Source organism: Oncorhynchus keta, chromosome 27, assembly GCF_023373465.1.
Source record: "Oncorhynchus keta strain PuntledgeMale-10-30-2019 chromosome 27, Oket_V2, whole genome shotgun sequence".
NCBI lineage: Eukaryota > Metazoa > Chordata > Actinopteri > Salmoniformes > Salmonidae > Oncorhynchus > Oncorhynchus keta.
This window is the reverse complement of record NC_068447.1, coordinates 42,372,248-42,399,453: the sequence shown is the minus strand read 5'-3', so window position 1 is coordinate 42,399,453 and position 27,206 is coordinate 42,372,248. Positions and strand designations below refer to the sequence as shown.

At 43.2% G+C, this 27,206-nt stretch overlaps 1 protein-coding gene across 5 annotated transcripts in view; it reads right to left on the bottom strand.

Annotated features, from left to right (window-relative positions):
- Positions 1-27,206, bottom strand: part of arhgef25a (Rho guanine nucleotide exchange factor (GEF) 25a) — a 144,053-nt gene that overhangs the window by 21,578 nt on the left and 95,269 nt on the right. For all 5 annotated transcript variants that reach the window (XM_035739246.2, XM_035739248.2, XM_035739244.2 and 2 more), the window contains 10 exons: positions 26,492-26,613; positions 26,201-26,267; positions 23,723-23,826; positions 23,577-23,646; positions 7,955-8,044; positions 4,782-4,874; positions 4,461-4,511; positions 4,164-4,241; positions 3,616-3,807; positions 476-656 (listed from right to left, as the gene is read on the bottom strand). In XM_035739246.2, coding sequence (XP_035595139.1) covers positions 476-656; positions 3,616-3,807; positions 4,164-4,241; positions 4,461-4,511; positions 4,782-4,874; positions 7,955-8,044; positions 23,577-23,646; positions 23,723-23,826; positions 26,201-26,267; positions 26,492-26,613 — 1,048 coding nt within the window. The remainder of the gene's footprint in view (positions 1-475; positions 657-3,615; positions 3,808-4,163; positions 4,242-4,460; positions 4,512-4,781; positions 4,875-7,954; positions 8,045-23,576; positions 23,647-23,722; positions 23,827-26,200; positions 26,268-26,491; positions 26,614-27,206) is intronic.

Here is a 27,206-nt window from a genome sequence, read left to right as displayed (position 1 = left end):
TTTATTGTTTGTGTAAGTCGACTTGGTACTGAACTGCTTTTGGACAACGTTACTGCTCAGTGCTCACATTGCATCAGGCCAAACGTAAAACGTGTGACTAGTAAAGATTCCTGGATGTTGTGTTTTGCCACCAGTATGTCTCCAATTGTACCATTGAGGAAGTTGAAAGGGAAAGAGGGATACCTAGTCAGTTGTACAACTGAATGCATTCAACCGAAATGTGTCTTCCGCATTTAACCCAACCCCTCTGAATCAGAGAGGTGCGGGGGGCTGCTTTAGTCAACATCCACGTCTTCAGCGCCCGGGAACAGTGGGAAAGGCCAGACATGAGTAAAAGTAAGTGGTAGTTTACTGTGCAGAAGATGTCTGTCTGTGTCTCCTGTCCTACTATTGAGGAAGTTGGCAGCATGGGGTTAGATATGAATCCTGAAAGTAAAACTGTTGTGTTTTTCTATCAGTATTTCTCCAATCCTACCGTTGAGGAAGTTCCTCTGGTTCTCCAGGATCTGTCCCACATCGTTGACCCAGGCCCTGCAGACCTCTGGGGAGGCAGCCTGCAGCACGTATCTCACCACAGTCCCGTCAGCCCCCCGTGAGGTCAGCACCAATCGGCCCGCCTCCCCCTCCACCGGAGCCTCAACCCCCAGACAGCTCACCTGGAACAAAGCACAGGTGTATTCAGTAGTGTTGCATAATTCCGGGTTGCAACTTTCCCAAAATGTCCACATTTGCCGGTTGTAAGATTCCCAGAATGAGGATGGAATAAGCAGGGAATTCTGAATTACCAACCAGCACTTCTGGGAAACCTACACATTTTGGAAAAGCAACCCTGCACTTTATAAAAAGAAGAAGACGTTGATTCAATATACAACTGTAAGGCAACCAGCTGCAATAAGATTGTGAGTTTGCAAAAATGTGGGCATATACACTCTTGGAAAAAAGGGTTCCAAAAGGGTTCTGCGGCTGTCCCAATAGGAGAACCCTTTTTGGTTCCAGGTAGAACACTTTTTGGTTTCAGGTAGAGCTCTTGGGTTACATCTAGAATTCTCTGTGGAAAGCGTTCTACCTGGAACCAAAAGGGATTATTCAAAGGGTTCTCCTATGGATACAGCCAAAGAACCCTTTTTAGTTCTGGATAGCACCTTTTTTTCTAAGAGTGTAGCTGAACCAACATACATTCTCAAGTTGAATTGAATGTTCACTTAACTTTTAATATATTCTACTTTATTTGCATACTTCCCAGATTGCCTTGCCTTTCAAGTGAATTGTAGTTACCACCCATGACTTTAATGCATTTCATTAATGTAGCCTTGAAGTTGGTTTCTAAACAAATATATTATCTTTAAAATTAAACTCTTTATGAAAATACATTACATATATTATAAGGTATTTCTTTGAGTGCCTAGTTATACCCTAACACAGTGGTCTGAAACTCCTGGTTTACAGGCAACATCAAGCCTGCAAGTCACATTATGCTGGCATGCCATGTGTAGAGACTATTTGAATCCAGTCAGAGTGAGGATATTCAACAATTGGAACTTTTAATCGACCGCAATCTGCATTCACAATAACTACGGTGTAGGGACAGGGAAGATTGATATTGAAATAACCTAAATCAAACTAGAACAGCACAGTAACGTGTGCAATAAATCAAACTACTAACCGATTAGATTACCGTAAAACTTAAATTAAATATAGAGTCTCAAATAGTCGCCTGTCTCTTTTTAATAACCGGGCAATGGCACATATTTCAACAAATAAACGCCTGTTTCAAATAAATGCCAGGTCTAAATGAATTATTTACGAAGTTACCATGAGGTTTAATGTTTTATTTGTTACATTAAATACTTCAGTAATGAGTAGAAAATGACGGAAATCATACATTTTGTGGGGCAAGTAAGAAACTGCTAGCTATTGGCTACTAACAGCTGAGAACTGCTAGCCAACTGGCAAGCACAAAACCATTCAACAACTTCTGGAGTACAGACCCCTAGAAATCATATGATTGCCCTCTAGTGGCGAAAAGGAAGAACTGCCGAAAATGCACAGTCAAAGACTGTAATGCTTATTCTGTCAAGGCAATGATTAAAAATAAATAAAAATGTATAGAGGCATACTAAGACAAACAAGAAACATGGCACAGTGTGTAAATGATCACACATTAGTGCCGAAGATTAAGAAATTGATTCAACTGCTGTAAGTGATTGCTGGAATTAAACAATGAACTATGCAAATGAGCAACAGCTGTGTGCATTAAGGAAATAGACGCCTGGCACAAATAGAAGTCTGTCTCTGATAAGCACCTGTTTTGTGTGATTTAAAGGTCCAATGCAGCCGTTTTATCTCATTATCAAATCATTTCTGGGTAACAATTAAGTACCTTACTGTGATAGTTTTCAATTAAAATGGTCAACAAAAAAAAAGTTCAGAAAAGGGCAATTTCTCAAGCAAGTATTTAGCTAGTACTGTCTTGGAGTGGTCTGAGTGAGGATGGGAATACTGAAAATGAGCTATTATTAGCAGAGAGTTTGGATCACTCTATCTTATTGGTCTATTAACAAATATTCCGCATGGTGATGTCACCATGGAAGGCCAACACTCCATCCCACCAAACAGGAAGAGAATGCAGGCAGTCTTTTCAAACAGCTCTTACACTAAACAGGCATTTAGCAAAACAGCTCTTACACTAAACAGGCATTTATCAAAACAGCTCTTACACTAAACAGGCATTTATCAAAACAGCTCTTACACTAAACAGGCATTTATCAAAACAGCTCTTACACTAAACAGGCATTTATCAAAACAGCTCTTACACTAAACAGGCATTGTTATCATTTTCACAATTTCACAGTATTATTCAAACCTCATTGTGTGGAAATATAAAACACAGGAAGAACTTGTTTTTAATTCCATTGCGCCTTTAAGCAAATAAACACTCAGGCTATTAATTGAGGTGTACGGTACTTTGGAAAAATGTATGTTATTTATGTCTGTGTAGAATAAGATTAATCAACTAATCAAAGTGCAAAAACATGCAAAAACACAGGTATTGAAATAAACAATTGTGAAAATCAACCTGCTGGGAAATACAATAATGTTGGGTGTAGTTTTGATCAAACATGAATTTGTAATTTTACTCAACAAACGTGTCCAAATTCAGCTCACTTTGAGTAGAGTTTGCTGAGTAAACATACTTTAGCACAAATGCATGCATTTCAAACGGAATGTTCCAGTAATGTTACATCCACCATTTTTATTTGAACATTCCTGTAACGTTCCATCCACCGGGAACAAATCACATCTGACTACCATCTGGTGGAAGGAGGAAGACATCCTGGAGTGTGGGTCATTTAATACCTCACCAATAAAACAGACACAGATGCTTTTAAGGCTTCCAAGAACACTCAAGAACTTGTACACAATGTTAGATTTGGAGAAACGCCGTGTTTGTTTACATCAGTCATGCAATTCATTATCGGGGACTGAAAGAAGTTACGTAACAGGGAAATTAGTTTAGATTCCTTATGGTTAAACGCCTATGCAGGCAATGCATTCAATCTAATCTGAAATGAGAAAAGAGGAGGGAAAAAAAATCTGGAAAGAAGAGAGACCTACCTTGATGCTGCTCTTGAAGGTGTAACCAGGAAGTGAGAATCCTTTCTTCCTGTCGATTGGCTCGCTGAAGATGACCAGCTGTTCAAACAGGAAGACCCGCCTCTCCTTGGCTCTGGACAGGAAGCTGCTGTCCTGTTCCGCCACTGTGAAAGTGTCTTGCTGGAGCAGCTTCCCCTGCGCCGTGATCTTACCCTGGAGATGAAAGAGAAGGATGGAGGGAAGCGACACGGGGTGAAAAGAGAATAGGGGTTGATTACATGGCTTACTTATGGCTTGCACCAGTATTTTGCAAACATCTCCTTGAGCCCCCAGCCAGTCCACTTAGTTGATGTTTTCCAGAAGTAGCTGACCTGATTCAAATGGTCACCTAATCACTAAGCCCTTTCATTAGTTGAGTCAACAGTGCCAGTTCTGGAATAAATCATACATTGACTGGCTGGGCCTGGGGTTACTCGAGAAGAGGTTTGGGAAACACTGGCTTACAGTACAATATTTTGCTTGCGTGAGAGCTGTATTTGAAAGAGAGAGACCTAAGTGCAGTGCCTTACCTCGAAGCCCTGCAGTCGTCCCACGTTCATCATGTCGTTACAGCGTTTGGGCACAAAGCACATCACCTCTACCGCTTTCTGTGATGATGAAGGAGAGAGAGAGAGAGAGTGAGAAAGTTATTTAAATCAAGCAACTACTGAATACAGGTTGTTTGACTAGAAAGAACCCTTAATAGCACAGAGACAGAGTACAGCCTCACACTTGCCTGTCGTCATCACCTATTCCTAGACAGTTTATATAGTAGATGAATGGTAGATACAGTGTAATGGCATGAGTTGTATCAGACGAACACCCACCTCGAGCTCTTCTGTGTCCATCCCGGCTTTGGTGTAATACTTGAGGAAGTCCTGTTCACGTAAACACAGCATGGAGTCAAGAGCATTCAAGGTTTACGAGTCAATGCTATGTAAGGTGAAGACATCTGGGAGCTGTTTTATGAGTTTGAATACCAGAGAGAGGTACAACAGGCACAAGGTTGGCACTAGGTAGATGTTCATGACTTGTTCAAATAGCCACTCATCTTTTATCTGCATTCCCACATTGAATTTGACCTTATCGCCGTGCAGGTTTACGCGCCCGTCTGTCTGTGTGCATGCGCATGTGTCTGTGTGTGTTACCTTGAGCAGCAGCTGGTACTTCATGATCCTCTGGACTGGTTTGATCAGCAGGTCGTTCAGCTGTAGCCTGTGACCCAGATGTTGCCTCAGCTCCTGATAGGGCCAAACACACACAGTCATTCTCATGAACATATACACTCAGGTCCAAAATGATTGGCACCCTTGATAAAGATGAGCAAAAAACAAGATGTAATATTAATTGTACAAATACTGAGTGATAGTATATTCTTTGTACTAATACAATTGTTTAAAAAAACAAGGAGATTTTGTGGTTGGGCCGGCAGGTAGCCTAGTGGTTAGACTGTTGGTGTTACGTCTTTACGTCTGAGTACCGGAGGCAAAGTCAGGTGCAGGAGAACAGAGTAGAGTAAACAGGCGCACTTTTATTCCGGCCAAAGTGCCCCAAAAAACACGGAACATGAAACAAAAGTATAGAACAGAGGACTAAATACATGCAGTGTGATTATGGAATGAAAACCAGGTGTGTACGGAACAAGACAAAACAAATGGACATATGAGAAATGGAGCGGCGATGGCTAGAGAGCCGGTGATCAGCGAACGCCGCTCGAACAAGGAGACGAGCCGACTTCGGTAGAAGTCGTGTCAGTTGGGCCAGTAACTGAAAGGTTGCAGGATCTAATCCCAGAGCTGACAAGGTTCAAATCCGTTGTTCTGCCCCTGAGCGAGGCAGTTAACCCACTGTTCCCCGGGCACCATGGAATGTGAATTAAGGCAGCCCCCCGCACCTCTCTGATTCAGAGGGGTTAAAGGCGGAAGACACATTTCAGTTGTACAAGTAATACATTTTTTGCTCAAAAAGATATGGGTCAAAAGTATTGGCACCCCTGTTTCCAATACCTTCAATTATGTTTACGAGATTGGAGAGCACATTGGGAGGGATCTTGGATCATTCCTCCATACAGAATATTTCCAGATCCTTGATATCCTTCATCTGTGCTTATGAACCATAGGTTTTCAATGGGGCTCAAACCCAGAGACTGAGATGACCATTGCAAAATGTTGATTTTGTGGCCCAAATGACCATTTCTTTGTGTATTTTGATGTGTGCTTTGGGGGTTATTGTCTTGTTGAAAGCTCCACTTGGGGCCAAGTTTCAACCTCCTGGCAAAGGCAACCAGGTATTTAGCTAAAAGGTCCATGTTCATGATGCTGTTGACCAGGACGAGTGGAAGCAGAATAACATCACCACCATGTTTTACACTAGGTGGTTCTTTTATGCATACGATTCTTCTTTTCAATACCAAAGAGCTCTATGTTTCTATGTTCAGACCATAGCACGGGTTCCAATCCAAGACATGAAAATAGAGCCACACGTTTGGGATACACACAGAGGCATTACTTCAACCATATACTGTGTCCTCAATATGACTTCATGTGGCCTACAGACACATTAACACTACCACACATCAGTATGACATAATATTACCTTCACCTAACCATACAGTTGAAGTCAGACGTTTACATACACTTAGGTTGGAGTCATTAAAACTTGTTTTTCAACCACTCCACAAATGTCTTGTTAACAAACTATGGTTTTGGCAAGTTGGCTAGGACAACTACTTTGTGCACGACACAAGTCATTTTTCCAACAATTGTTGACAGATTAGACCAATTATTTAGCTTATAATTCACTGTATCACATTTCCAGTGGGTCAGAAGTTTACATACACTATGTTGACTGTGCCTTTAAACAGCTTGGAAAATTCCAGAAAATAATGTCATAGCTTTAGAAGCTTCTGATAGGCTAATTGACATCATTTAAGCCGATTGGAGGTGCACCCGTGGATGTATTTCAAGGCTAAGTTGAAACTCAGTGCCTCTTTGCTTTACATCATTTGAAAATATAAAAAAATTGTAGACCTCCACAAGTCTGGTTCATCCTTAGGAGCAATTTCCAAATGCCTGAAGGTACCACATTAATCTGTACAAACAATAGTACGCAAGTATAAACACCCTGGGACCACGCAGCCATCATATCGCTCAGGAAGGAGACGCCTTCTGTCTCATAGAGATCAACGTACTTCGGTGCAAAAAGTGCAAATAAATCCCGGAACAACAGCAAAGGACCTTGTAGAGATGCTGGAGGAAACCGGTACAAAGTATTTCGAGTCCTGAAAGACCGCTCAGCTAGGGAGAAGCCACTGCTCCAACACTGCCATTAAAAAGCCAGACTACGGTTTGCAACTGCACATGGGGACAAAGATTGTACTTTTTAGAGAAATGTCCTCTGGTCTAATGAAACAAAAATATAACTGTGTGGCCATAATGACCATCGTTATGTTTGGAGGAAAAAGGGGGAGGCTTGCAAGCTGAAGAATACCATCCCAACCGTGAAGCACGGGGGTGGCAGCATCATGTTGTGATGTTGTGCTTTGCTGCAGGAGGGACTGGTGCACTTCACAAAATAGATGGCAGCATGAGAAAGGAAAAATATGTGGATATATTGAAGCAACATCTCAAGACATCTGTCAGGAAGTTAAAGCTTGGCATGGGTCTTCCAAATGGTCATTGACCCCAAGCATACTTCCAAAATTGTGACAAAATAGCTTAAGAACAACAATGTCAAGGTATTGGAGTGGCCATCACAAAGCCCTGACCTCAATCCCATAGAACATTTGTGGGCCGAACTGAAAAAGCGTGTGTGAGCAAGGAGGTCTACAAACCTGACTCAGTTAAACCAGGTCTGTCAGGAGGAATGGAACAAAATTCCCCCAACTTATTGTGGGAAGGTTGTGGAAGGCTACCTGAAATGTTTGACCCAAGTTAAACAATTTAAAGGCAATGCTACCAAATACTAATTGAGTGTATGTAAACTTCTGGCCCACCGGGAATGTGACAAAATAAATAAAAGCTGAAATAAATCGTTCTCTCTACTATTATTCTGACATGTCACATTCTTAAAATAAAGTGGTGATCCTAACTGCCCTAAGACAGGGAACAAGGCATAGCATTATTCCCATAGCCTATCAATGTGACATAATATTACATTCCTACAACCACCAACCAACATGACCAAACTTGACATTCCCACAATCACATCAATGGGAAATAACATTACCACGAGGGAGTCTGCAGAAATGTAGTTGCTTTGTTCAAACGAGAGTCACAGTTGGATAACAGGGATTGAGCTGTGTTTGCTAAGAGATACTCACCTCAAAGTAAGTCTCGATGTACTCGGAGACGATGTGCTCTGACTTGGGTTTGTTCTGACAATACACCACATACATATGGAGACGCCTCTCCTGCAATACAAACAGTGAAATCACCCTGTATCAATTTACCATGTCATAAAATATACAACACTATCCATAATTGCTTTAGATTCAAGATAGGAGGACATGGCTATTGAAAACATCTCCTGCAATAGAAAATCAAACAGACACATTCACCTCGTAGCAACTTATCATGTCAGAAAAATGCTTGTACATAACACAATCCTCAACCGTTATGAACAGATGGAACTTCTCATTCAAACTATTGTACATATTGTGTTGTAGGAGGTGCATGACTCAATCCATGAGAGGAAGGAAGCTACAAAACTTAAACAGAATGGAAATCATCCTCATTAGAGAAAACAAACACACTCTCTCCCTCTCTTTATTTCTCTCTCTCTCATTCGCTCTCGCTCTCCATCTCTCTCTCGCTCTCTATCGCTCTCTCCCCGTGGTCAGTTTAGTGTGACTAATTGTCAGACAGCAGAGAGCAGCAGAACTAGGAGTGGTAATACGTGTGCTGTGTGCATGGGTGCGTGTGTGTGAGAGGGGTAATGGAGCAGCAGGTTATGTATAATTTACCCACAATGCTGCCCTGTTATCATCTATGTAACCAGAGCGTTTTACAGTGAAGCAGTTTGGCTCTACCTTCGACCTAGCAACTAATCTGGAGCTCTGTGGACTGGAGACCAGACCAGCACCTGAGTAGAGTGTCTATGGGCCCGGGGCCTGTCATGAATAACCACCGCAGTGGATGTGTTGTTGTGTACAGATCATTACTCTATGGGGAGGGAAGGCTATGGTAGTGCGCTGCTAATCCACTGTTTTGTTGTTGTGTGATGGGGGAGGAGGGGGTTGTTTGTGTGTGTGTGAATGCATGTGTGTTTGCGCATGCATATGTGTGTGTGTACACGGTGGTGGGCTTGTGCGTGGATATGTGTGTATGCGTGTGTATAAGGTACGTTGTTGCCATGGCACCGAGATGGCGGCCTTGGAATTTACTGCTGCTAATTTAATCGGTAAGTAATTATTGAGGGCGTTTCATGTTTATTTTTTTGCACAAATGGTTTTGTTTTTTGAAAGTGTTTTGAGAGTAGACCATGAATATTGAACAACTCTGGTTCATGATAATAAACACGACTGCTTCTGCATCAACCAACACATCTTGCGGACAGCTATGACCACAGACGTCAAGGCTGTCATAGGAGCAATGATGGTCGGTGGCTGGGTAGAGGCACTAGCTGTTCCCAAAGCCAGATTTACTCTCAAATAAACCTTGATAAATCTCAAGCTCACCATACAACAGCTGTCTCCAACCATCAGAGTCACATAGGCTATTAACCAAAATTGGCAAACACACAAATAATATTATTACAAACACCTATATGAAAATACAGTCCTAAAGACATTTCCATATATTTTCTTCCTCGATTCCTTTTCAGTGTCGTGATCTGGATGTTTCTTTCCTTGGGTTGGGTAGTGATGACATTATGGTCCCTTATGGCGAGTGGGTTTCAGATGGCAGGAACACAGTAGAAATGTGACAGATTGGTGATGACCAGGTCAAGGATTGCTTCTCATCTTGTTGGTTGATTAACCATCTGCTTTAAACTGTGACTTTTACATAGCCTCCCCACATCCTGCCTGTTGAAATCTCCTCCGATGAAAAAAGCAATGGCAGGGTATTTCACTTGTAGTGCATCAATAGTCTCCACTAAGTGATCAATGAAGATATCACCCTGTGGTGAGTCAGATAGGAAATACATTGCACATATTGCAATTCTGGAAAGGAAGACGAGGGAGGTGATATGATCTGACCTTAACCACTATGCACTAGTTTGTGATGTCAAGCATGTCAGGGGAAACTTTGTTTTGGAACCATGTCTCAGATACAATTGCTATGTCTGATTTAGTGTCCTTGAGACACCATTGAAACTCATCTAGCTTGTTGCAGAGAGAGTGGGCAGTACATAGAAAGTGTGCTGGTAAGTGCTTATTGTTCTTAGCAGGGGTTTGAACGGAGACGTGATGTGAATTCAGTTTTGAGCATTCACTTGCTGCCGTAGTGCATTGTTTAAGGTTTGTGGGTGATCGGCTGAGTTTTGCGATGAGGGTTTGCTATTTTCGGGAGGAGTTACGACCTGCAGTGGCGTGCCGTGGTTGTGGTGAGGTCGCTGGCTGGGTAGGCACTAGCTGTTCTCAAAGCCAGATTTTCTCCCAAATAAACCTGGATGAATCTCACGTTCACCATACAACAGATAGATCCAACAAACAGAGTGACATAGGCTATTAAACGAAATTGGCAAACACAAACACACATAATGTCATTGTGTGAAATAGTGTTACACACACCTACGGTATATAGTAAATAAGGTTCAAATTAAATGACCACATCATCAATGGAAATGGCTGAAAAATGCATTTCAAAATGTCAAATAGTCTCATCAAAACATAATTCTAGCTTGATACATCCAATGCTTTATGAAATGAAATAGATATTAAAGCCACTAAAGAATAGGCGATGCTGAAAATGAGGAAGTATGCTCCAAACTAAAGTCTTTTATAAATATCTGTATTCATTATGGATCCCCATTCGCTGCTGCCAAAATTAAGGCAGCAATACAATTTTAAAAACATTACAATACATTCATAACAGATTTCACAACACACTAAATGTGTGCCCCCAGGCCCCTACTCCACTACCACATATCAACAACACAAAATCCTTGTGTACGTGCATGTGTCTATGCCTATGTTTGTGTTGCTTCACAGTCCCCGCTGTTCCATAAGGTGTATTTTTATCTGTTCTGTTTTAAAACTGCTTGCATCAGTTACTTAATGTGGAATAGAGTGCCATATAGTCGTGGCTCTGTGTAGTACTGTGTTCTGGACTTGGGGACTGTGAAGAGACCTCTGGAGGAATGTCTTATGGGTGTCTGAGATGTGTGCTAGTTGTTTAAACAGACAGATCTGTGCTTTCAACGTGTCAATACCTCTCACAAATACAAGATACCTCTCACAAATACAAAGGTATCTGAGGCCGCAGCCAGGATTCAGCACTGCTGAATGGACAGCGCCACGGGGGCCACTCAAACTGTATGAAGACCTACAGGTTAACTCTGTGGTGCTGAATGGACAGCGCCACGGGGGCCACTCAAACTGTATGAAAACCTACAGGTTAACTCTGTGGTGCTGAATGGACAGTGCCACGGGGGCCACTCAAACTGTATGAAAACCTACAGGTTATTTTCAAACTGTACAGTCGGACAAGATCAGCCTTTAGTCTAATGAAGTCAAAATGCTTTGCATATGTTGACAGGCTCTCTAACTTGCTATGATCAAAACATTTTGACAAAGATTTGACACACGGATGCATTTCGCTGACTGTGAGAGCACCAAGTTTAACTTTTGAGCATAACAGTGAATACATGTAGCTTCAAGCACTTTTTATCTTATTTTGCCCAGCACCCAATTAAGCTGTAATGCCAACACTGAGGCCCCATCATATCTTTGAGCTACCAGCTTTTCAACGCAGCTGCACTCCCCCAACACTCACAATACATAATCCACCAAGACCACAGCTCGTTTGGCATCGCTCACATCATCAAATCCCAAAAACGCCTCATTGACTTCGCATTCAGCCACATAACACAAAATCACAGAGATCTGGCCTTTGTTTGTAACATATGTGGTCTCATCTTCTTCTACTGCAACAAATGGGGCTGCATTAATCTCATCTTCAATGTCCTTTCGAATCGCATCACTGACTGTTTCAAACAAATCATTCTGTGTTCTGTTTGATGTACCCGAAAACACAGTGGAAGTGTCCAATTGTCTAGCTAACCTTACGTCTTTTGCAGCAAAGGTATACAATGACTCCACATACTGTAGTTGCCACGATTACAAGAGCAACGGTTGAATCACCGCCCGGTATGGTAACTGCTCGGCATCTGACCGTAAGGCGCTACAGATGGTAGTGCGTATGGCCCAGTGCATCACTGGGGCCAAGCTTCCTGACATCCAGGACCTCTATACCAGGTGGTATCAGAGGAAGGCCCAATTAATTGTCAGAGACTCCAGTCACCCAAGTCAAAGACTGTTCTCTCTGTTACCGCACTGCAAGCGGTACCGGAGTGCCAAGTCTAGGACCAAAAGGCTCCTTAACAGTTTCTACCCCCAAAACATAAGACTGCTGAACAATTAATCAAATGGCCACCCGGACTATTTACATTGACCCCTTCAGGTTGTTGAGGTTGCAGTCGCCTTCCACCCAAAAGTTGTCCTCGGTTGAGAAAAGCAGGCAGTGGAAACAGTATAGGCGGCTTACTGGTAGAGCAGCCACACAGCCATTATTTTATTTTAATTTAACTAGGCAAGTCAGTTAAGAACAAATTCTTATTTATGATGACGGCCTACCCCGGCCAAACGCGGACGACGCTGGGCCAATTGTGGGACTCCCAATCATGGCCGGATGTGATACAGCCAGGATTCAAACCAGGGACTGTAGTGACGCTTCTTGCACTGAGATGCAGTGCCTTAGACCGCTGCGTCACTCGGGAGTTCATCCTGTGCCCCTCTTGTTTGAACAATAAGATGGTTGTCTGTCCCTTCCTGTGATGTAGGGTTAAGGGTCAGGTTTTTGCCTCCCTTTCTGGATCCTTGGAAATCCAACTTGGATTTTTTTTCGAGGTGCAGTATATTGTCCATTTTGTTCGGGATGCACGCGCCAAATGATGTAGACATGCTCAATTCAACGAATGTCAGCTAGGAAAAGCAGCTAGGCCTGCGGTGACCCTGTCCATTAACAGTGACTGGTGGCTGTGCACGTCAACAATGTGCATGGATTTGAATGGATGGGGAGGGAGGCATGCGTACCCTGGTGCCTTTCCTAAGGTTTTGATGTAGTATTAGCAAATGTTTTGATTATGAGCATTAAAAAAAACACCTGAATCATTGAGAAAAAAATAGGAAAAAACAGAAAATAAGCATTTCGTAACACCTTTTTAAAAAAAATTTAATTATCCCAGGGTGAGCATTGCCTACGCTGATTGCACGTCACTGCGTAGGATGCCCAAGAGGAAAGCGAGCCGGTTGTAACTCCCAACAAACTATTGTAGAAAAATGAAGGAAGGGAAGCACTGCTATAAGGTACACAATATGAGGTTTTGGTAGACAGAAGGTGCGCTTTGGTAAAAGGGGTACATTCATCATCAAAAATGAAAGGAGGACCAAGGCACTCTTCATATAATTAATTTAAATGCCTTTATTTCTATGGCATGGTCAATAGAACCAAAGATTTTGAAAAACTCTGACGCGTTTCGCCCGCATGGCCTTCGTCAGGGAGTATAAAGATGTGATAATGCGATGTCCTCTTCTAAACAGCGTTTTCCGACCCTGACTGAATTGAAAGGGATCCACACAGCAGCTAAGTAGAATGGCTACATTTCATTTCAGACATTGAGTTCAAATTTATTTTATTTTTATTTTCATTTTGGATCACTTCTTTAACCGGATGACATGTTAGGGATGCTATATTGATGATGTTTGCCTGTTCTGGTCTAAGATTAACTTATTTCCTTCCACCAATACCTTAATAGCATTAACCCAACCATTAAAATCTGTAAAAATGACAAAAGGTTGTTTGCGCACATCAATCTATAGGACGCCTAAAAGGCTAAAAGAGAATATTCCATATGGCCAATTCCAAAGAGTCTGCAGAATTTGCGATCAGGAAACCGACTAGTGTCAAATCTGCCGATTTGGAGAATCGATTCTGCAACAAGCTAGACGGGTTTGAATGGTGCCTCAAGGACACTAAATCAGACATAGCAATTGTATCTGAGACATGGTTCCAAAACAAAGTTTCCCCTGACATGCTTGACATTACAAACTAGTGAATAGTGGTTAAGGTCAGATCATATCGCCTCCCTCGTCTTCCTTTCCAGAATTGCAATATGTGCAATGTATTTCCTATCTGACTCACCACAGGGTGATATCTTCATTGATCACTTAGTGGAGACTATTGATGCACTACAAGTGAAATACCCTGCCATTGTTTTTTTTCATCGGAGGAGATTTCAACAGGCAGGATGTGGGGAGGCTATGTAAAAGTCACAGTTTAAAGCAGATGGTTCAATCAACCAACAAGATGAGAAGCAATCCTTGACCTGGTCATCACCAATCTGTCACATTTCTACTGTGTTCCTGCCATCTGGAACCCACTCGCCATAAGGGACCATCACTACCCAACCCAAGGAAAGAAACATCCAGATCACGACAGTGAAAAGGGTTTTCCAGCCACTGCCTGACTCAAACATCTGTTCCTTTGGACAATGGATTACCTCCCATGATTAGACTCTAAGTCTGAGGTTGATGACATATCACATACATCTATCTCTCTAATCCAAGATGGACGAGTACTTCCCCACCAAAACAGCGAGGCTGCAAAACCACGACAAAACATGGATGACAGCGGAGATCAAGGCCCTAATCCAAGAGCATCAGAAAGCCAGAAGAACACTGTCCTATGGAACAAGTTGAGGAACAAAATACAATGCAACATCGGAACAACTAGGCAGGCCTTCTACAGTGATAAAATCACACATTGAGGGGCTTAGCCCAGGTGATGGCAGAGGAATAGCTAATGAAATTAACAAAGCACTAGCCTCTGTGATCCAGTTCATACCCCCCATCGACCAATACTGCTTCCCTGTTACCTACCATCAAGACCAGCTCCAACCATCCAGCATTGGATATGTACGAGAAGTTGGTTAAAGTGAAAACCCCAAAAGCAGACAGAATACCTGGCAGCTTCATTAAATAGTTTGTTTACGGGCTAATTGGACTCATGGCCGATATCCTAAACGCTTCCCTCGACCAAGGTGTGATCCCAAAGGAGTGGAAAGCTGCTACTGTCGTGCCCCTCCCAAAGATGAATCCACCCAGCCGTGCTGAAATCAGACCCATCTCCCTTACCTCCCTTCTAGACAAGGCAGCCAAGAGCTTCATCTCCCAGTGGGCAGTAGGAGACATCCTTCCCCAAATCTATGACCATCGATGCGCTGTACAAGCATTCCGACAAGCCTGGCTTCATCTGGTCACCACTGACTATAGCAAGGCCTTTGACAGGGTCTGCCATAATGTGGTTATCGCCAGACTCCTAGAAATGGGGCTTCAATCATCAGGTGAAATGGTGACTTCCTATCTAACAGGCACCAGGCATTTAAGCACCATGGCTCCATGTCGGACAGTGTCAGAGTGTCATGTGGCCTCCCTCAGGGAACGTTGCTCGGACCCCTGATATTCCTAACATACATATAGACGCCACAGTAAGCGATGCAGCAGTAGAACACTGGAAGCTCGTGGATGAGCTTAACCTACTAGAGGACAGACCCCAGACAGCACCCTCTTCAAGCCAACAAGACCTGTCCGACCTGGAGTCATGGTCCAGACTGTGTCAATGTGGCTGGCATGACATTTTGTCAGACGGTTATTGTAATGCGGTATTTGACTGTTAATTAACATTGACATGTTTAGCATCCCAGGCCTCCAGACAAACAAGCTGCTGATGTTCACGTTTGGAACATCTACATTTAAAAACCGAATAAGTAGATGTAACATACACCATCACAATAAATCTGTTATTTATTTTAGTCAGGTCTAAAGAAACATTATGATATGAAGAACATGGATTTCAGAAGAACAGAATATGAGTTGGTATGTTATTGGCTATGTTCCATGCCATAGGCTGGAGGCTTGTTCATTTAGCAGACAAGATATGCTTATAGGTCCTGTGCCTTGCTATTATACGATGTTATAATTAAGAACGTAATTGAACTTAGCTGAATTAAATAGAAAGGAGATTCTTCCCATTCTGGAGCGAGAGCGCATATGAAGTGGCGATGTTGAGCGTAAACGTGATCATTCAAAGCAGTGCGGCTTGTCAGGGTCGTGTTTCGGAGGACGCATGGCTCTCGACCTTCGTCTCTCCCAAGTCTGTACGGGAATTGCAGTGATGGTACAAAACTGTAACTACCAATTGTATATCATGAAATTGGGGAGAAAAAGTACACAAACGGGTAAAAAGTACAAAAATAATATATTTGTTGAATAAAAAAATAGTTATCATTCGAAATGCTAGATTTAGAGTTATTTGCCAACTTTAGTTGTGAATGATACAAACCTTAGAATGTCTTAGAAATCAACACATATATGGGCTGCCTGATGCAACTACAGACTATTGATGAGTTGAGAAAGCCGCAAAAAAAGTTTGAGCTCTGTTCCTTGCATCGAGATGCACAGCTGTTCACTCATCAAGGGATCATATTCTCACCCATTCAGACTATTTTCTATTTAATCTTGTCTTTACTAATATGTCTAATTAGTTTAGATTTAGAATGGGCAGGAACAGAGCAGGGGAATGACATGTAATCAGTATGCCTTCGAAAAGCAAATGAAGGCTGCACGCCGGTCTGTTTTTCAATGATACTTGGTAAGCTACTTGAGTTTTATAGCAGAGCTGTGCATCATTTTTTAATGATGCCTGGTGAGCTCCTTTGGTTTTATAGCGGAGCTGTGCTTAATATGAGCAGCTGAGAAATAAATATAGGAAAACTTGTTTCTCTCCACACATCAACCACCGTTGGGGGAGCATATGCTCTCGCTGCGTGACAGGTGGTATTCCGCTCAAACGCTGTATGCCATGGGCTCTCCAACCATGTTCCTGCACCTACCCAGTCCTTCCTTTGGGAAACCAAGTGAAATATGTTTGGGAACATCGATCGCAACATGTTTTTCGCCTGCAAAAGAGATTTCACTAAACTGTTGACACCCCCTCTGCACACTGAAGAAATGAATAAAGGAGAGAGAGGAGGATATGGAAACGCATGGTGGAGAGATATTCTGTGTCGCTAACGTTAATGTGCCACCCACTTAATTATTCAAATATTACAAATCCCCTATTACCAGGCTATTCCAAATCAAATACAAATTCACTGTAATTGTAGGCTACCTGTAAGCCGCTCCGCACAATCAATGAACCTACAGCATGCGTAGGGCTATAGTTCTATCCCAGACTCATGGATACACATTTTAGAGCGTAGCATAAGGTAACCAGTCCGTCCAGTATGCATAATAATACAGTCCACATTCAAAGGCGATTACTCAAATTTATAGGCTAGACCAATTATGTACCGAAGACATCTTAATTCACTTTAGTTTGATGTTTTTCTGCCATGCGTAATATGCGGTAGGCTATGTATTGTATCATTTTCATTATTTTTTTCTCCAGGCTTGGGCTCATAAGCCTTTGCGTATGCAGAAACTCTAATATGTGTAGGGGTGTTTTGAATTCATCATCACCTTAGGAAGCGCTGTACATTTTGTTGTGCAAGGCTTTCAAACAACCTCTACAATCACCATGTTTTCCACTCAGTTTCAACCTTGCTGTTGTACTTCTTCAAAATGATCATCACAGTGAGGTAAGTTTTAAAAGCATGAAACTGTTTTGATGATGATAGGTGTTTTGAAGTGATTTTCGATTGTATTCCCATTGATGTCAGAGTGGTTGGAGGAACACTAGAGCCCTGAGTACCAGGCCATTAGGACCGGATGGTCATTAGCAAGTTCGCTACTACCAAATCATGTCCAGAGTGCCTAAGAGAAGATTACCGTGACTCCACGGTCATGTGGAATTTTACTGCGGTCAGGGCTGCCGGTGTGGCGATGATAAGGTCAGGTCATCGCAACAGCACCTAGTCCATAGACAGTCACATGATTCTCCACCCGCAGGAATGCAAAGTACTTCACACCTTCATCTCCAGAACACCACCGGATCTACCACCACTTGCACATCAATAACTCAGAGCTCTCGCTCTGGATAAGAGCATCTGCTAAATGACTTAAATGTAAATGTTAAATGTTGAAACCATAATAGTCTGAGGCATTCTCATCCAGGCAGATATCCATTGGACAGCACAGGTGGATGTGATCTCCAAGAAGGCCAGTAGACCCCTGTTCCTCCATTAGGAAGCTGAAATATAGCTCCGTCCCACAGGAGGATATGGTGACGGTGTAAACCACATACAAACAGGGCCTCTACCGACACATGCTGCCCCCGGAACGCTCCTCCATCTCTGGACCTGTTACCCGGTCCTCAACAATGTTGGAATCCATCAGGTGCAGAACCAAGCGCTACCATAGAAGCATGATACCATACATGACTAGGCTGCTCAACCAGTAACATACATGACTAGGCTGCTCAACCAGTAACATACATGACTAGGCTGCTCAACCAGTAACATACATGACTAGGCTGCTCAACCAGTAACATACATGACTAGGCTGCTGAACCAGTAACATACATGACTAGGCTGCTCAACCAGTCCCATACATGACTAGGCTGCTCAACCAGTAACATACATGACTAGGCTGCTCAACCAGTAACATACATGACTAGGCTGCTCAACCAGTAACATACATGACTAGGCTGCTCAACCAGTAACATACATGACTAGGCTGCTGAACCAGTAACATACATGACTAGGCTGCTCAACCAGTAACATACATGACTAGGCTGCTGAACCAGTAACATACATGACTAGGCTGCTGAACCAGTAACATACATGACTAGGCTGCTCAACCAGTAACATACATGACTAGGCTGCTCAACCAGTAACATACATGACTAGGCTGCTGAACCAGTAACATACATGACTAGGCTGCTCAACCAGTAACATACATGACTAGGCTGCTGAACCAGTAACATACATGACTAGGCTGCTCAACCAGTAACATACATGACTAGGCTGCTCAACCAATAACATACATGACTAGGCTGCTCAACCAGTAACATACATGACTAGGCTGCTGAACCAGTAACATACATGACTAGGCTGCTCAACCAGTAACATACATGACTAGGCTGCTCAACCAGTAACATACATGACTAGGCTGCTCAACCAGTAACATACATGACTAGGCTGCTCAACCAGTAACATACATGACTAGGCTGCTCAACCAGTAACATGCATGACTAGGCTGCTCAACCAGTAACATACATGACTAGGCTGCTCAACCAGTAACATACATGACTAGGCTGCTGAACCAGTAACATACATGACTAGGCTGCTCAACCAGTAACATACATGACTAGACTGCTGAACCAGTAACATACATGACTAGGCTGCTGAACCAGTAACATACATGACTAGGCTGCTCAACCAGTAACATACATGACTAGGCTGCTCAACCAGTAACATACATGACTAGGCTGCTCAACCAGTAACATACATGACTAGGCTGCTGAACCAGTAACATACATGACTAGGCTGCTCAACCAGTAACATACATGACTAGGCTGCTGAACCAGTAACATACATGACTAGGCTGCTCAACCAGTAACATACATGACTAGGCTGCTCAACCAATAACATACATGACTAGGCTGCTCAACCAGTAACATACATGACTAGGCTGCTGAACCAGTAACATACATGACTAGGCTGCTCAACCAGTAACATACATGACTAGGCTGCTCAACCAGTAACATACATGACTAGGCTGCTCAACCAGTAACATACATGACTAGGCTGCTGAACCAGTAACATACATGACTAGGCTGCTCAACCAGTAACATACATGACTAGGCTGCTCAACCAGTAACATACATGACTAGGCTGCTGAACCAGTAACATACATGACTAGGCTGCTGAACCAGTAACATACATGACTAGGCTGCTGAACCAGTAACATACATGACTAGACTGCTGAACCAGTAACATACATGACTAGGCTGCTGAACCAGTAACATACATGACTAGGCTGCTGAACCAGTAACATACATGACTAGGCTGCTCAACCAGTAACATACATGACTAGGCTGCTGAACCAGTAACATACATGACTAGACTGCTCAACCAGTAACATACATGACTAGGCTGCTCAACCAGTAACATACATGACTAGGCTGCTCAACCAGTAACATACATGACTAGGCTGCTCAACCAGTAACATACATGACTAGGCTGCTCAACCAGTAACATGCATGACTAGGCTGCTCAACCAGTAACATACATGACTAGGCTGCTCAACCAGTAACATACATGACTAGGCTGCTGAACCAGTAACATACATGACTAGGCTGCTCAACCAGTAACATACATGACTAGGCTGCTGAACCAGTAACATACATGACTAGGCTGCTCAACCAGTAACATACATGACTAGGCTGCTCAACCAGTAACATACATGACTAGGCTGCTCAACCAGTAACATACATGACTAGGCTGCTCAACCAATAACATACATGACTAGGCTGCTCAACCAGTAACATACATGACTAGGCTGCTCAACCAATAACATACATGACTAGGCTGCTGAACCAGTAACATACATGACTAGGCTGCTGAACCAGTAACATACATGACTAGGCTGCTCAACCAGTAACATACATGACTAGGCTGCTCAACCAGTCCCATACATGACTAGGCTGCTCAACCAGTAACATACATGACTAGGCTGCTCAACCACTAACATACATGACTAGGCTGCTGAACCAGTAACATACATGACTAGGCTGCTGAACCAGTAACATACATGACTAGGCTGCTCAACCAGTAACATACATGACTAGGCTGCTGAACCAGTAACATACATGACTAGGCTGCTGAACCAGTAACATACATGACTAGGCTGCTGAACCAGTAACATACATGTCTAGGCTGCTGAACCAGTAACATACATGACTAGGCTGCTGAACCAGTAACATACATGACTAGGCTGCTCAACCAGTAACATACATGACTAGGCTGCTGAACCAGTAACATACATGACTAGGCTGCTGAACCAGTAACATACATGACTAGGCTGCTCAACCAATAACATACATGACTAGGCTGCTGAACCAGTAACATACATGACTAGGCTGCTGAACCAGTAACATACATGACTAGGCTGCTGAACCAGTAACATACATGACTAGGCTGCTCAACCAGTAACATACATGACTAGGCTGCTCAACCAGTAACATACATGACTAGGCTGCTGAACCAGTAACATACATGACTAGGCTGCTGAACCAGTAACATACATGACTAGGCTGCTCAACCAGTAACATACATGACTAGGCTGCTGAACCAGTAACATACATGACTAGGCTGCTCAACCAGTAACATACATGACTAGGCTGCTCAACCAGTAACATACATGACTAGGCTGCTGAACCAGTAACATACATGACTAGGCTGCTGAACCAGTAACATACATGACTAGGCTGCTGAACCAGTAACATACATGACTAGGCTGCTCAACCAGTAACATACATGACTAGGCTGCTCAACCAGTAACATACATGACTAGGCTGCTCAACCAGTAACATACATGACTAGGCTGCTGAACCAGTAACATACATGACTAGGCTGCTCAACCAGTAACATACATGACTAGGCTGCTGAACCAGTAACATACATGACTAGGCTGCTCAACCAGTAACATACATGACTAGGCTGCTCAACCAGTAACATACATGACTAGGCTGCTCAACCAGTAACATACATGACTAGGCTGCTGAACCAGTAACATACATGACTAGGCTGCTCAACCAGTAACATACATGACTAGGCTGCTGAACCAGTAACATACATGACTAGGCTGCTCAACCAGTAACATACATGACTAGGCTGCTGAACCAGTAACATACATGACTAGGCTGCTCAACCAGTAACATGCATGACTAGGCTGCTCAACCAGTAACATACATGACTAGGCTGCTCAACCAGTAACATACATGACTAGGCTGCTCAACCAGTAACATACATGACTAGGCTGCTCAACCAGTAACATACATGACTAGGCTGCTGAACCAGTAACATACATGACTAGGCTGCTTAACCAGTAACATACATGACTAGGCTGCTGAACCAGTAACATACATGACTAGGCTGCTCAACCAGTAACATACATGACTAGGCTGCTGAACCAGTAACATACATGACTAGGCTGCTCAACCAGTAACATACATGACTAGGCTGCTGAACCAGTAACATACATGACTAGGCTGCTGAACCAGTAATATACATGACTAGGCTGCTCAACCAGTAACATACATGACTAGGCTGAAATGAAGCATTCTATATGAAAGTTCTCCTGGACTTTTTCTACAGGCCATGTTCCCAGTGTGCTTGTTGTCACAGCTTGACACCATTAGATGTAGTTACGAGCTGCTTTATTCCCCCATAGCCCTTTTAACTTCATCACGTCTTCAAGTCCTTTTCAATTGATTTAACGGACAGGGAGAGTTTTAACGGACAGGGAGAGAGGGAGGGAGAGTTTTAACAGACAGGGAGAGAGGGAGGGAGAGTTTTAACGGACAGGGAGAGAGGGAGGGAGAGTTTTAACAGACAGGGAGAGAGGGAGGGAGAGTTTTAACGGACAGGGAGAGAGAGAGGGAGAGTTTTAACGGACAGGGAGAGAGGGAGTGAGAGTTTTAACGGACAGGGAGAGGGGGAGGGAGAGTTTTAAAGGCCAGGGAGAGAGAGAGGGAGAGTTTTAAAGGACAGGGAGAGAGGGAGAGAGAGTTTTAACGGACAGGGAGAGAGGGAGGGAGAGTTTTAACGGACAGGGAAAGAGGGAGGGAGAGGGAGAGAGAGAGAACTCATTAACTCAATCTATTTTACTCCAAGTTTGTTAAATTAACCCAACATGACCACTCTGTCTTCATTAACATATATGTAATTCTCTGCACGGAACACATCATGTACCACATCTAAAGTTCTGCTCATTAAGTTATTTTCTATTCTAAGAACAATAAACTCTGCAGTATATCTGTACGCTACGTCTTTCTTCTCCTGTTAATTTTTCTCCGTATCAGACCACAGATACAGGGGCAGAAATAGGTCGTCTTTGGGGTTGGAGGAAAATGACCTCCGTATCAAATAGCCACGTGTTTATTATTTCTGGGACTTTTTTATGTGGCTTTTCTTCTGCCTGTTTCTTCAGACTGTTATTCTCCACTTGCTTCCTGACCGCCCGGGTCCAGCCACACACACACACACACACACACACACACACACACACACACACACACACACACACAAGGGCATGCACATACACACACACACACACACACACACACACACACACACACACACACACACACACACACACACACACAAGGGCATGCACATACACACACACATACACACACTTCCTGACTGACTGGTCAAGTCTTGTCTGGTCTGGAGGCTAGCCAGTCTGTCTGTGGCAAGAAAAACACAGGCGGGTCTAAGACCCTAGCTATCAATAACAAGGAAGTGGAGGGGGAAACGCTGGTGTGTGTGTGTATGTACGCGCACGTCTGAGACCTATCTATAACAGGGAAGTGTAGGAGCGAATGCTAGCAGCTGACAGAAATCTAGACAGCGGCACGGCACGTTGGTTAACAGGAGCTCTTCATGTGTATCCTTACAGCTATTTACCTCAACTCACACCAAACAGAAACAGGAAACAGCTACTCGCCCGCTGCCTGTGGCCCACTGTCTCTGAGTGATGGTGTAAGTAGACTCACATGCTTTATGAAAAGTTGAGCCAGTCTCTCTGGTTCTGCTATACACTTCTCCAGTTCCCCCAGGAAGTAGCTAGACAGAGAGAGACAGGTTACACACACACTATCACACACAATCACACTCTGCACAGTATATCTTCGACACTCACTCTTTATGCCAGTCGAACATTTGGTGAATGTTTCCAAATATAATCTTGTCTTTCCCCTTCATGTCCTCAGGTATGCCCTTGGTATTCATAGTGGCCATGTAGCCCTGTAGTGGTGACACACACACACACAACCTCAGATCAGATATACTGTATATGACTGACCGGGATTCAAACCCTGGTTTCCCACGCACAACAAGACAGTGTTAACCCTCTGAGCTAAAGCCTACGTATTACCGTAATATACAGTGCCATTCAAATGTTTGGACACACCTACTCATTCCAGGGTTTTTTCTCTATTTTTGCTATTTCATACATTGCAGAATAGTAGTGAAGACATCAAAACTATGAAATAACACATATGGAATCATGTAGTAACCAAAAAAGTGTTAAACAAATCAAAATAGATTTTAGATTCTTCAAAGTAGCCACCCTTTGCTTTAATGACAGCTTTGCACACTCTTGGCATTCTCTCAACCTGCGTCACTTGGAATGCATTTCAATTAACAGGTGTGCCTTGTTAAAAGGTCATTTGGGGAATTTCTTTCCTTCTTAATGCGTTTGAGACAATCAGTTGTGTTGTGACAAGGTAGGGTTGGTATACAGAAGATAACCCTATTTGGTAAAAGACTAAGTCCATATTATGGTAAGCACAGCGTCAATAAGCAAAGAGAAACGACAGTCCATCATTACTTTAAGACATGAAGGTCAGTCAATGCGGAACATTTGAAGAACTTTGAAAGTTTCTTCATTGTGCAGTCTCAAACTGTCAGGACCCGGTTACGAACCCGGGTCTCCGGAGTGAGAAACAGTCACTTAACCAACTGAGCCACGAATAGTCGGCAGAACCCAGAAGATGAGGCAGACACAGCAGTACTTGAGACGGTGTATTTAATGAAGTAAAAAGTGAAGTTCTTCAGGAAAACATGTAACTCCACAACCTCAAAAGGAATCCTACAAGAACAAAGGTAATCCTCCAAGACAAAAAAGGTAAATCCACAAGGTGGAAGGTAAAGCACAAAAAGCCTCAAAAGATACTCAAAAAACAAACAAACAAGAACAAAAAAACAGAATTCCACAAGAGAGTCCACCGGGTTCAACAAGAGTTCTCAGAGTACTAGGGCTGGGTGCTAACATACAAACACAGAGCAAAGAACAGAGGAAAACAAAGGGTTTAAATACAATCAGGGGAAACGAGGCACAGGTGCAAATAATAATGGGGATCAAGGGAAAACAAAAGGTCAAAAGGCACAATGGGGGCATCTAGTGACCAAAAACCGGAACAACCCTGGCCAAATCCTGACACAAACACCATCAAGCGCTATGATGAAACTGGCTCTGATGAGGACTGCCACAGGAAAGGAAGACCCAGAGTTACCTCTGCTGCAGAGGACAAGTTCATTAGTTACCAGCCTCAGAAATTACAGCCCAAATAAATGCTTCCCAGAGTTCAAGTAACAGACACATCTCAACATCAGGACTTCAAGGTGGAATTGCTGCAAAGAAACCCCGTCTGAAGGACACCAATAAGAAGAAGAGACTTGCTTGGTCCGGTCCTTTGGTCCGATGAGTACAAATTTGAGACTTCTGGTTCCAACCGCCTAGTCTTTGTGAGACACAGAGAAGGTGAACGGAGGATCTCTGAATGTGTAGTTCCACCTTGAAGCATGGAGGAGGAGGTGTGATGGTGTGGGGGTGCTTTGCTGGTGACACTGTCAGTGATTTATTTAGAATTCAAGGCACACTTAACCTGCATAGCAACCACAGAATTCTGCAGCGATACCCCATTCCATCTGGTTTGTACTTAGTCTCACTATTATTGGTTTTTCAACAGGACAATGACCCAACACACTTCCAGGCTGTGTAAGGGCTATTTGACCTAGAAGGAGTGTGATGGAGTGCTACATCAGATGGCCTGGCCTCCACAATCACCCGACCTCAACCCAACTGAGATGGTTTAGGATGAGTTGGACGGCAGAGTGAAGGAAAAGTAGCCAACAAGTTCACAACATATGTGGGAACTCCTTCAAGACTGTTGGAAAAGCATTCCAGGTAAAGCTGGTTGAAAGATTTCCACGAGTGTGCAAAGCTGTCATCAAGGCAAAGGTTGGCTACTTTGAAGAATCTCAAATTTGAAATATATTTTGATTTGTTTAAAAAAAATAAAATGGGTTACTACATGATTCCACATGTGTTATTTCATAGTTTGATGTTTTCACTATTATTCTACAATGTAGAAAATAGTACAAATAAAGAAAAACCCTTGAATGAGTAGGTGTGTCCAGACGTTCATCAAATCAACCCAATAACAGAAATGGCCGTTTTTGGAGCCAGACCAAGCGGTGTTGAAAGACACTGAAGGTATTGTGATGACAATGTTTTCAAGGCCAGGTGATATAATACCTGGGTGGGTTTTCAAACTTCATAAGCCACTGTTTTTTATGTCTGTCATTGAATACGCATATAATACTGTACTCTCACCTCTACTATGTACCTCAGGTCTTCCACATACAGTTTCTCTGTCTCTATGAGTTCCTTCAGTACGTACCTGGACAGAGAGGCAGAGGATGACAAATATTGCAGACTTTTGGTGCCCCCTGTCATCCCCATCAAAACAAAGTATTTGCAAACAGTCTTGACACAGTGACATTCTCATGTAACTGCTGGCGGTGTGTTGGTACGTATGGCAATGCTGTGTTGTACATCACACTTTGGATCCGTTATAGAGCAAAGTGTAGTGTTGTGCTGTGTAACTAAAGGGGAACCACTTGCATGCTCTTCTCTAAGGCACTCCTCCTCTCCTCATTGTCAGCTGCGGCTGATGATTGGCTGGAGGTGTCGTCCGTCAACACTGAGCCGTTGTCATCTGGATAGACATTGGTGGGCTGAGTATCCTGGTGAAACAGGGGGGGACAGGGCATATGGTTATGATATGGCATTTTGGCATTTATGCCATTTTTAATATAGAGGGAGAGTGCAAGGGGCAAGGGAAAGATCAAACTGAGGGATGGAGAGGCGATGTAAAGGGGGGTGAGAAAGTGAGGCAAAGAGAGAGAAAGGCAAAGTGAGGGAGAGAGGGAGGGGAAATTGAGGGTGACGAGAGAGAGAGGCAAAGTGAGAGCGGGGGAGAGAGGGAGGGATGCAACGAGGGAGAGGGAGGGAGGGAGAGAGAGAGAGAGAGAGAGAGAGAGAGAGAGAGAGAGAGAGAGAGAGAGAGAGAGAGAGAGAGGCAAGGTGAGAGACTGAGGGAGAGAGGATAATGATGCCGGTTGCCAAGGTGACCAGGGAGGGAGAGCAGCCAGACACTAGGGACAGTGACAGAATGATAAGGGGATCTGATTGTCACCAATAATAGTGTATGGTGAAGTCACCATGAAAGAGAAAGACAGAGGGAGAGAAAGAAAGAACAGGGTCGGTAGAGAATTATTGGGCCTGTAAAGGAGTGTGGTGTACAGAATGTCTTGTGCATAGAATTACATATAATTTC